General features: G+C 52.6%; 1 protein-coding gene across 1 annotated transcript in view; it reads right to left on the bottom strand.

The window, feature by feature from the left end:
* TSPEAR (thrombospondin type laminin G domain and EAR repeats) overlaps positions 1-12,204 on the bottom strand; it is an 84,949-nt gene extending 72,745 nt beyond the window's left edge. The window contains exon 1 of the mRNA XM_027835070.3: positions 11,465-12,204. Within this exon, the coding sequence (XP_027690871.2) occupies positions 11,465-11,558 (94 nt within the window). The 5' untranslated portion in view covers positions 11,559-12,204. The remainder of the gene's footprint in view (positions 1-11,464) is intronic.
* Positions 12,205-12,640: the final 436 nt, after the last annotated feature.

Genomic DNA, 12,640 nt, shown 5'->3' with positions numbered 1-12,640 from the left:
AAATCGGGGAAAGTCCTGGGAGCTGCGCCGCTCTCATGAAGTTTCAGAGACCCAGAATCCCACAAAGGGCTCTGAACGTTTCTGCATCTGAACTGAGACCGAAGTCGTAGGGGCAGGTTTAGATCTGGGGCTCAGAATCCAGATGGCCCTAGAATTTGAAACAACTTGCTTTGGAAGTTCCAGGTTTTTTGGCTCATCCCTAATTATGCACCACCCACCTGCCCGCACACAGAGCCATAGGACATCGTTGTTAAAGAACTAACATCTACTCAGAGAAGAAAGCAACGCACAGGTGGCCTCAGGGCATCCCCCCGGACTGAAAAACTCAGTGAGGAGACAGCCTGTGATTGGGCACAGCTGGGAAGTGCAGACATCAGCCTGGCAGCCCTAGGCCACCCACAACCTGTCTGCAGCGCTTCAAACCCATGCCAGCAATGCTGAATTATAGCCAGTTAAGAGCACCCACCGTTTGATCTCTTCACAAATACCGTGCTGTGGAGCAACTGCAAAGGAGAAAACTTTGCCAGGGTGCTTCACCTATTAACTGGCATCAGCATCACGTCGGTCCAATTTTTCTTGATTGCTGTCAGCGTCCCTGACAACATTCTTTATTTAACAAAAGTAGACCAGACCAGAGTATTTGCACTGGTTTTGCACTTGAGTAAAGATCTGTCTGTTGCACAGAATCTGGTGCACTGATGTTCTTCCCACCCTCAGCTACACTGATGCTTTTAAGGTGAAGATACCTTTCAGCAGAACTGTGCTAGACAGCGAGCTTACCTGGCTTTGGTATCCACTGGCTCCTGCTTGTAGGAGAAGATATTATTATTTGTATTACTGTAATGCCTAGAAGCCCTCATCATGGCCAAGACACCCATTGTGCTAGGTGCTGTATAAACTCAGAACAAAGAGACCATCCCGCCCCAAAGAGCTTCGGGAACTCCCAGAATTCAATGAGAGATTCTGCAGGTGTCTGTAGCAAGTGAATATTTTCTACCCGCAATGAGCCAGATTCTGATCCCCTTACTCCTGGGAAGTAGCACCTTGCTCAGAAAGCAGGCTCACTGAACACAACAGAGTACGACGCTACTCCATGTGAGTAAGGGGATCAGAATTTGGCCCACAGTTTGTATGAGGCAAACGACATCCCCTCAGAGGACAGAGGAAATGAAACCCGGCCTGTCGTGTCCCAGAAGCTATGGCAGGGCATTGGGTCTCACCCAGACGATCCCATTGTCCATTCCTGCGTCTCCAAGCATTTCCAGTGGGCCAGCACCACAGGATCAGAGTGAAATAAAACTCACCAGGCACTCAGAAAACCTAAACCTCATCTGTGGAGCAGCTGGACTGGCTGGCTGGCAGCACTCTGTGGCACCAAGGAGATGACCTTGGTTACCATTCCAGGTTCAATTTCTCACCATTCTGGGACGCAGCCATTCTTGTTGCTTTGGGTTTTGTTGGCTCCGTGCTATAACCTCCCTTTGAATTGGTTACATTTTAGGGAATGAAATTAACACATTTTTCATACAAATTTGTCCTGGTTTCCATAATCCGGTTAAACAGAGAAATTCCCAGGTCCCTAGTGGAGCACTCAATATTTGGTTGGGTTATGAGTGAACACATTATTTGTTGAATTTCACCTCTTCTTCTGCTTGTAAAAGGTTAGCAAACAAATCACAAAATTTTTGATTGCGTGCATTACACCAAACTCCTTGCTCATTTCTTCCTTGCTGTTTTCCTTATATGAAGAGCTCGTGAACACTCGGTTGGAAATGATCCGCATTTGAACTTGGAAAATGGCTCCACGATGGTTAATAACACAAGTCACAGGCTATTATTTCTGCCTCCTAATTTATGTAACGAACCACCAAATGTACAATTCAAACAAATTATAATTCAAAATTTCCTTTTAGCCAAAAGGGATGCTTTCAAGATTAGCATTTGCTTTTAGACGCTATTTATGCTAAGCCTTGACTGCTTAAATGTTCATGGCAAGCCAGCTGCAAAGGGTCATGAACAAGGCTGAAACTGAATTTGTGTTTGAATTCAAATCAATGATCGTGGGAAAGTCCTCCCCCCAATTTACTCAGCTCTACCTTGCTACCATCAAATTCCAGCCCTCCCCCACAGCCTCTGGTCTGAGGGGGTCACCAGTTAGGAAGACCACCTGGTACACTTTTCTTCCAGAGAACAATGGCTGTCTCTCTACGGGTAGGCCTGTGTTGCAGTCACGTGGTATGATGCAGCTGGAGTAGACCTACCTGAGCGAGCTCACATCTGGCTAGCAGTGCAGAGAGCTAGCCCCAGGGGGTTAGCCTGCACTGAAGCCCAGAGCTAGCTAGCCGTTTACGCCTGCTGCAGTCACACCTCTGGCAGCAGTGTAGGGACACCCTCAGAAATACATTCCAGCTCAACCAACATTATGGGCTCCATGCAGTAATCACTGGGTGATACTCTGTGGCCTGTGTTACACAGGAAGTCAGACTACATGAGCAGATGGTCCCTTCTGACCTTAACGTCTGTGTAACTATGAATCGGTGCTAAGGGCTGGATCCTCCACTGCCTTGCAGCTTGTTTAGTCATTGAGACTCGGACAAGTAAAACACTGTCCAATCAGAATTTTCTACCACCCTGGAGGTAGCATTTTGTGACCCATGCACAGCTGATGGGTAGCTTACATCACTACTGAACACGACCCAGAGATTTCAGCGGGACCTGTAGCCTCTTACAACAGATCTGGATTTGCTCCGTTTCCTTGGGGAACCCATGTACCTTTGCAGAACAAGTAGGAAAGAGGTGCCATGTGAAATGACTCTGCAGTAGGGTTGCCAACTTTGCAATATTTAGAGACCGTAACACTCCAGCAGGAGTGCCAGAACCTCCCCCACGCACCTCTTCCCCGCAAGGCCCTGCCCCACCTCTTCCTGAGGCCCCGCTTCTGCCTCCAAGGCCCCACCCCCATTCACTTCTCTTTCCCATCACTCACTGCTCTTGCCCCACTTCCTCCCCCCACCTACACAGGTCGGGAGGGACTTGCCTGTGGACAGGGCCATCCCTAGCTATTCTGGAGCCCTACGCAGCCCCTCCTCTGTGGGCGGGGGGGGGGGACGGGACAGGCCTCCGCAGGGGGTTGGCGGGGCTGGGCCCTGCAATGACCTAACTTAGGGGTTCTCAGACTTCATTGCACCACAACCCCCTTCTGACAACAAAAATTACTACACGACCCCAGGACGGGGGACCGAGGCTTGAGCCCACCCGATTCCTGGCATCCCGGGGGGAGGGGCGGAGGGGGATGTCAAAGCCCAGGGGTTTCAGCACCAGCCAGGGGGCCTGTAGTCTTACCAGACAGTGGGGCTCGGGCTAAGTCAGCCCTGGCAACCCCATTAAAATGGGGTCAGGACCCACTTTGGGGTCCTGACCCACAGTTTGAGAACCGCTGACCTAACTTAACTCCTGTTGAAGTCAATAGTAAAATGCCTGCTGACTTCAATAGGAGCAGAGCTAGGCCAATACTGAAGATCCCAGCCGAATGCATGCACCAACTCTGTATGCATATCTGAGGTATGACAGGCCTGCCGACTGGGGGGGAGGGGAGGAGCAGGGGCAATTGCCCAGGGGCCCAGGTGATTTAAAAGGGCCTGGAGGCCCCCGGCCACCGCCAGCAGCGCAGCTGGGTGAAGGCAGGCTTCCTGCCAGCCCTCGCTCGGTGCCACTTCCGGAAGTGGCCAGCACGTCCCTGAAGCCCCTGGGGAGGGGGTCTCCGTGCACTGCCCCCACCCTGAGTGCCAACTCCGTAGCTCCTGTTGGCCGGGAACTGCAGCCAATGGGAGCTGTGGGGGTGGTGCCTGTGGGCAGCGGCGCGCAGAGAGCCCCTGGGCCCCCCACTTAGGAGCCACTGCCAGAGGGGTGTGCCAGTTGCTTTCGGGAGCCACCCAAGGTAAGCGCTGACCCCCTGCCCCTCTCCCGCACCCCAACCCTCTGCCCCAGCCCAGAGCCTGCACCCCGCACCCAAACTCCCTCCCAGAGCCCGACTCCTCACCCCCTCCCACACCCGAACTCCCTCCCAGAGCCTGCACCCTGCTCCCCAACCCCCTGCCCCAGCCTGGTGAAAGTGAGTGAGGGTGGGGAGAGTGAGCAACAGAGGGAGGGGGGATGGAGTGAGCAGGGGGCGTGGTCTCAGGGAAGGGGTGGGACAAGGGTCTTTGGGTTTGTGCAATTAGACAGTTGGTAACCCTCCCGGGCAGGCATGCAGAAGCCCTGGCCGGGCCGGAAGAGCGCACCCAGCAGCGGAGCCGGCAGCTCGCTGGGCACCAGCCAACGCAGGCACAGCACCGCCCAAACGTCAGGTGGACTGCGGCCATGCAGACGCAGCTTGTGCGGGTGTGGGGGCCCATTGACTATTCTGCCCCTGGGCCCGGACTTGCTGTTGGAGGCAGCCATGGGCTGTAATGTTCTCCTGTGGCTGGCAACTCTCAGCAGAGGGTGATCTTATCTGGCTCATGTGGGAGACATCTATACTTCTGAAACTGAAGAACTAGGGGCCTAGGACTGGGTTTCCAACTCTGTATGGATTTACAGAGCCATTGCCTGTTAGCAGCCCATGGATTCTTTCCCTAATCACAGCTGTCTTGTGCAGATGAATCATCCAAAATTCATTTCCCACAGGGCTATGCATCTGGAATGAGGAGTTTCATAAGTTGTATTAATGGGAGCTGTTCTTGCACCCAAGCTCTCCATAGCTTGCAGTCAGATTTTAATACGATGGAGAGCCACCATCCCTCCAAGTCGATCTTCAGTTAAAACCAAAGACGAGGATTTGTGTTTTGGTTCAGCTCCCACATTACAGGCACTGTTAATGATTAAAACACAGCTGGTGATTACACACAACCTCATTAATGATTAGAGCAGCAGCTGGGGTGGTTTAGAGTAGTTTGGCCAGTTTATAGATCTTGAAATCTGGCTGCTTTCATGTCTTGGAATCTGGTGAGCTACCTCTTACCTTTGGCAAAAAGGAACGCTATTCTTGGGTGGAAGCACTGCACAGACGAGAAAAAAAAGTCTGAATGCTCTTACAAGAAAATAGGTGCATTTCAGTGCGTAAAGGATTGGCTGAATGTGTTATTGCATTTAGAGCCGGGCTTGCCAGTGCAGACAGCAAATATTGCCTGCACTCAAACCAGTCTGGTCATTTTTGTGAGACAAGGTGGGTGAACTAATGTCTTTTACTGGACATTTTTGTCTTTCTCACCAGCAGAAGTTGGTCCAATAAAAGATATGACCTCACCCACCTTGTCTCTCTACGATCTCTGACACAGCTACCCCTACACTGCATACAGCCATGGTCATTTCTGTGACTAGAACAGAACTACAAGTCACTGAAAGAGGCTGTCTTATTTGTATTACAGTGACCCCTCGTTGCCTCAGTCCTGGCTCAGGGCCCCATTGTGCTAGGCACTGCACAAACACCTAACAGCGAGATTGTCCCTACCCTAAAGAGCTGACAATCGAAGTGTTAGAGCTGCCCAGAAAACAGAATTTCTGTCCCAGAGGAAATTCAGAACTTCCCAAAATGGTTTTTGGTCCAAATCAGGAAGAAAAGTTGAAATTTAGAAATTTTCCCGAATGGAAATCCCAAAACATTTTTATCTGGAAAAATTAAAATGAGCTTATTGAAAGGTTTCATTTTTATAATATTAAATATTTTACACACAAAATAATTGCATGAAAAGAACATTTGTAAGGTTGCAAAGTCAAGTATTCAACAGTTAGGAAATGCCAGAATTAATGTTGTCTGTGCAACCTAAATGTGGCTCCCTTGTGTGTGCGCATTATGATATGGTCTTTAATGACATGATCACATAGTATTTTTTTCCACAGGACACCTACCTCATTCAGTGCACGGGATGGATGGTGCTCACTTAATGAGCAGCCATGGAATATTTTGTATTCTCCTCATTCAGGGTGTGACCCCAGAACTTATTTATTGCAAACTATTCAAACCGTTCTCTAAAGGCAGAATTATTAATCTCCCCCGATCTTTTCCATGGCCCTCATCACTATAGTATCCAAGTGCTTCATAGCTTATTATAACAACAGCCCTGTGAAATGATGGGTGTGGTATTATCCCCAGTTTACAGCTGAGAAACTGAGGCACAGAGTACTGAAAGTCAAGAGTTTTCACTAATTTTGGTGGCTCAATTTGAGACACCTAGGATATCTGTGGCAGAGGCAGGGATAGAATCCAGTTCTCCAGGGCAGCATTCAACTGCCTGAACCATGAGACCCTCCTTTCTCTACCTGCAAACCCCTGCCTCGTTCATTAATCACCTTTCAACCTCTGCAACAAATGAGACAGGGCCTACAGACAAAAGCCTCATTCACTACACAGGTTTGAGAGTAGCAGCTGTGTTAGTATGTATCCACAAAAAGAACAGGAGTACTTGTGGCACCTTAGAGACTAACAAATTTATTCATCCCCAGAGCAACTTCGTCCTGTGCCCTGAACGAGGTAGGGGTCCTGTGGGAAAAATAGAAGGTGATCATGTATTTAAAAACTGTCTCATAATGCATACACCAAATTCCATCTTGTGGCATTGTATTGACACCCGCATGATTAATCAGCAGGGTTGGAACTGTTAGATCCACTGCACAGAGCTCTGCCGCTCAAGCTAACAGAGTACCTGAGAGATGTAGTAGGTTGTTATCCCCTGTGTGGACCAGCACTAAAGGGGAACAAAACATGCACTTTGCCATCTGGATGCCAGTAGGTTTCATAGCCAGTCCGAGTTCATAGGCATCTGAGGTTCCATTTCATGCTCTAGAGGGGAGTGTGCTCTAGTGGTCACAGACTCTTCTTCCCATTTTCCCCTTCTGCCCTGGCCCCTCCAATCTGTCCCTGTCCCAGTCCAGCTCTTCCCCACCACTGGCTCCTACTTTCAGTCCTATTCTCCTTGCTTACCCAGGACCAGTCTCCACTCTCAGGCTTCACATCCCAATCCATTCCCCTTGCCCTGCCAGTCCCAGTTCCCCGCTCACAACTCTTGGCCCGATCAGTCTTTCCTCTCCCCCACCACTGGCTCCCAGTCCCAGACTCCCTCCTTGGGCTCCTCATCCAACCTCAGCCTCCCGACACCATCCCTTCCCTGGCTTTTGGCCCAGCCAGTCCCATTCCTCTCCCTCCCCCACCCCCACCCCCATCTCCTTTGTCAAATGCCAATTTGCCAGAACAATCTTTTGGCAGGAATGCACCAGTCTCAGTCTGGACTAAATTTGCGTCAGGGCCAGGGAGGAATGTGTGGCCAGAGAAAGCCAGTCACTGTCCCTAGACCAGCCAGCATCCAGGGGACTAGGTCAGGCACCTGGGATATGGAGGAGCCAGGTTCAAGGGCCTGGTCGGGATCAGGCAGCGCTGGCTCTTGTACCTGGGTCCCGCACAGCCTGAATCACAGGAAGCTCTGCTCACGCTTCCATCCTGACAAAGAACAAGACAAGACCCGAAACCGCAGGAACGTTCACGGGCCAGGAAACCCAGTTCCCAGCCTGCCTTGAGCACCCCAGAGCTGCCTCAAACCACCATGAGACAGACCAAGAGGAGAGCCGGCTACGCGTTTCTGAGGGGTATATCTAGGAAACCCCATTTCCTTTGTGCACCAATGTCACCCTTTATGCTCTGTCCCTCCTCTCCCTTCCCCAGTCGGGGCATTTCAGACCAAAAACGCAACACAAGCTGGGTGCAGAACCGGCCTCCCGGAAGGGCACCACCAGCACCAAGCCCAGCCCTTGGGGTGCCAGCTCCCAGCCCTGCTCCTGCCTCTCCAAGCAGTGTCCCGTGCCTCCCACAGGCATCATTCCAGCTCACTGCTCTGAGCGCCACCCCACAGCACTCCCATGCCCTTCCCTTGGCCGGGGCACTGGCCCCAGCCCAGCTGCAGGGCAGGTCCTGTAGGCGGGGGTACCACCCTGTGCTGGGGTTCTCCACTCACTGGTCACAGCGCTAAGGTGTGTGGGCATGGCTAGACCTCCTCCCCTGGTTGAGATGCACATCTGCCTCCATGGGCCATCAAACCCCCTGAGAGCTGAGTGACGTAACATTGGCATAAAAATGGTCTCCTCCCAGCCTCCTCCCCATCTCTGCCCCTCCCGCCCATCAGGGTCTCCTTCCCGTATGCAGAAGTAGAGCTGTGGAGAAGGTTCTGTGAATGGGATCCCCCAGCAGCTCTCCCCGCATCCTAGGGGCAGCACTAGAATGGCACCCAGCGCACAGCAAGCTCACAAGATGGCTCTCCAAATCGCAGCACTACCAGCCTGCCCCAGCACCGCAACCTCTTCAGCTGGAAACATCCACCCTGCAATTTTGCAATACAAATTGGGTCGTGTTACCCATTCCCTGCAAGGACACTGGTGCCGTCTGGGCAAGGCCTGGATATTGAGGGCTGCTTTCCTTACCCTTCCATTCTTAGTGTTTTCATTTAGGCCTTGTGTTAAGCATGTCATGAATCCGCTCAGATAGTGCACTGTGAATGCCACCGCCACTCCTTGCTTTAGCTGCCGGAGCAGCAGGGACAGAACTGACTCCAATTCCAAGATGATCATGAAGCAAGAGCATGCACCCAGCCCTGAGCAGCAGGAATGGAGCCTAACCCTGGCTCTGACACTGATTTCTCTGTGACCTTGGGCAAAACACGTAATCTCTGCCTCAATTTCCCCAGCTGTGAAGTGAGGATAATAGCACCTACTTAGGAACCTCCCGGAGCTGTTGGAAGGGGTGTTCGGTGCCTGCAAAGCACTTAAAGATGATAAACGCTCTGCACTGTTATTACACACAGCAGGCTCAGGCTTGTGGGCTCACCATGAGCCCTGACTCTCCCCTGGCAGAGATGACTAACTCCAGCAGCGCCACAGCAAAGGATCCCAGGGACAGCCTGTCCAGAAAGGGATTCAAACCTCTTCCCGGTATGTGGACCTGAACCAGCGCATATGGGCTCAATGGCATGGACCTGCCATGGGCACACAGCTCAGGCCCCGCCTCAGACAGGACCTACACAATGCACGACAGATCAGGATCTACTCTGGCATTTACAAGGGGTGTTGCCACTAAACCTTTGGGCTCAGCAGTGTCTTGCAGGTCTGTACACAGTCTGAAGGGTGAGCGCCACTATCTGCCAGGGCTACTCTCACCTAACGTAACCGCAAGACACAATCTGGTGCTGCCCCTCCCTCCAGACCCCCAGCACCCCAAAGTCAGCCTTGCTGCACCCGACACTGTAAACACAGCATGCACGTGAAGCAAGGAGGCAATGGGGTTTCGGGCTGAGGGGCTGGCAGACCCTGGCTGTGGGATGGGGACAGGCAGACATCATCACCTGCACCTGCCCTGCTGCCCCACACCCAGCTTGGGGGCACTGCTGGGGCCTGGCTGGATGGGGACACATCACTAAGCGGCCCCACTAGTTAATCAGCTGTGGCTGCTGTGCAGCAGAAATGCTCAGCCTTCCCTTTGCCCACTGGCTCCCCACGGCAGGTCTCCTGCCAGAGGGGCTAGGGACCACCCTGAGCACAAAGCACTGCCAGTCCTGCTCCCACCCCACTTCCCATCCTCCATCATCATGGCCAGTCCCCGTCACCCACTGGCCTCCTTGTGCCCCCGTTCCACTCAGCAGTCTTCCCTTTCCCCAGCTCCCAGCCATAGGCCCCGTTTCTGCTCCATCACAGTGCTGGTTCAGATCCCACTCCCCACACTCCATCCCTCTGCCCCCCAGCAGCATCCAGCCAGAGTCCCCGTCCCACCCTACACCCCCCTCCACACACTCCTCACCACCTGCCCGAGTCCTGATTCCCCCCGAAGCTGTATTTTCCCTGCAGCTCTCCTCCCGCACATGGGCAGCCCCTTGCCCCTGCCACGCTGTATTCATGGGTTTCTGCAAGCAGAGGATGCCACTGGAGGCAGGAGAACAAGGTGGCAGCCCCACAAGGGCCACTCCTCCTCCTCCTCTAACATGTGCTATATATTGCCCACTCTTCCCCCCTTCCATGCCCCCATCCAGCCTGTCCACTCCCAGCTGCCACAGCCCTACCAGGAACTCCGTCTTTGTCAGCTATCACCTTGCAGCATGGGACTCCAGAGTCCCTGGCGAGATTTGCTGATGGGAGGAACTGGAACTAGCCCCTACTGGAAAGATGGGCAAAGGGCTAGGGCCTTGGGAGACCCAGCTTTCATTCTCGCCTCAGCCACGGACTGCCCGGGTGACCTTGCCAAGTGATATCATCCGCCCTGTGTCGTGGTTCCCTGCCTACTAAATGGGGACCAAACACCCCACACACATACCCTCCCAGGAGGCAGGGTCTGCAAGGATCAAGTCCCATTAATGATGGCGATGCTCAGAGGGCCAGATGAGCACCCAGGTCAGTTGCTATGATGACAGTTCAGGATGGAGGATATTTGGGCTGGGTTCTGAAATGGCTCTAGCTGGCCCAAACAAAGCCCTAGTCACCATCAGTAGCCCTACTCCCCTTTTACACCAGCAAATCCAGGAGGCTGGCAGTTGCCTCAGTCCTTTGCTTACAACCCTCACACACTCTCCTACAGCAATATAGGCCATGAAGATAACAGCATATCCTGGCAGATTAAATCCCTGTAACTATTGGCCACATCTTCTGCAGCCCCCAGCCAACGGCAGCTGTAATACTCCAGGCCTGGATTGCCTGATTTCCTCCCTTATTTTTAGCGGAGGTCATTGGATGAATGGTGGGGCACATGCTATTCATCACAATACTTGGTGTGGTGCCAAAGCCAGCTCGTTAGCAGATAAATCAGGTCATCTTTAATAAATTGCAGAGCCAAAAGCCCACAAGCAGACCCAGCAGTTCACTTAGCTCTGGCTCAGTCAGATGCCCCACCTGCTTTTACAAATTTCCATCCATCGGTTACAGCATGGGGACTTGTTTCTGCAAAAACTGCAAGAGCCATTGACTTGAGGTTCCGATCGTTGAGACTGGAAGCCAAACTAAAGCAAAGCAAACCGTCCAGAGAAGGCAGCACAAGATCCTCGAGGGAGAAAGGAACAAACACAGCTGTGCTTCTGAGCGTGGATTAGGACACTTCGCCGGATCAAGCTCCCGGGCAAACAGGACTCATGGCAGACCCAAAATACCCGGCATGTCCGCCAGCTTCATTCGGCCCTAAGTCAGAGTCAGCACTGACGTGTGAGTGCCGGAGGACATTGTCAATGGCAGAGCCATGCTGGGTGTAGTTCCACATCAGGGTCCCTGGACTGCAGCTGTGGCTCTTCCAGAGGAGGGATGTTTGACACGTTTGTGATGATCTCCCAGATTTGGAAGGGCAGCGCTGAGCGCAGAGGTTGGATTGCAAGCTCCTCCACACCCAGCTCCCCACCCCCACCAGCAAGGTGGCTAATCATTGCTTATCAAACAACTTGTACTAACTCCCAAGACAAGCTGCTCCTACCTGTGCAATGTCGCCATGACGTCCTTCCGCTGGCCAGGTAGCTGGTGAACCCCGAGTGCAGGAGCACAGCCCAGACCACCAGCAAAGCAGACATCAGGAGGCCTTCTTCACTGGCTCCATGCACAAGAACACTCCTGCCCTCCTGTCTTCAGACCCTGGGCAGGTGGCACTCTGCTCAGGAATCCACTCCAGTTTCTCATAGCCAGCTCACATGACAACCACTTCTGGAGACCTCCTCATCCTGGATGTAAACACCCTCCCTCCCCCGGGCACTTCCAGGAGCAGGACTCTGCCAAGGCTTTCACTGTAGTTGCCTCACAGCTTCAACTGCTCCTCTGAGAACTGGCCACGCAGGCTGCCCTTCCGCTTTGCTTCTCCTCCCGGCCACACGTGCCGGCTGATCCCTGTCTCCGCCTGGCCTCTTAGCTGGCATTAGGTAGAGGAAAGGTTTCCAGAAGGAAGCACAAAAATCAGCACAGAGGTGGGAGGCTCAGAAAAGAGGAAGCGTAGGAACTGCCTGTGTCAGCTGGCACATGTGGCCGGTGAGCCTCGGAGAGGCCAGTGCCCTAGCCCGAAGGAGACTTTCCCCCAGCAGCCACAAAAGCAACTCTAGCTGGAGCCTGCCTTTGCAGACATTTAAAGGAGAAGTCAGTTGTCAAGAGGAGGAGTCCCACCGCCTTAGAGAGCTTTGTATCTTTTGCCCAGCCCTCTTGAGGTTGTTTCTTTTTGTTTGTTTTCAGCTGGGGGTGGTAGGAATCTTCGGTAGAGGAATTTCCCTCTCCAGAGAAATCAGAGAGGGAATCAAATGGGAACAAGGCAAAGACACGGCTTTGTGCACCTGAGTGCTTTAGTGTCTACGCTGCCGCTAGCTTGCAGTTAGCACACAAGGGTGTGGGTGGAGTGGGTGTGAGCCCATCTATTTAATTACACCCCTCTTTTGTGCAGAAAGGTTTTGTTTTAATGATTCCTGGCAAGGTGGTGCTGCACAGCTGCTGCTGGGATTCCCTTTGAATATTATTATGGCTCAAGGAAATAACTGCCTGCCTAAATGCCAGACAGCAAAACCTGATCTGCTAGAAGGGAAGCACTTGAAGAAAGAACTGCTCAAGAGTGTCGCTTTAGAAACCCTGGAGGTAAAAATATTCAAACAGACTGAGCAATGGAAAATCTCCCCAA

Source organism: Chelonia mydas, chromosome 9 (assembly GCF_015237465.2).
Source record: "Chelonia mydas isolate rCheMyd1 chromosome 9, rCheMyd1.pri.v2, whole genome shotgun sequence".
Lineage (NCBI taxonomy): Eukaryota > Metazoa > Chordata > Testudines > Cheloniidae > Chelonia > Chelonia mydas.
This window is presented reverse-complemented; position numbering and strand designations above follow the sequence as displayed.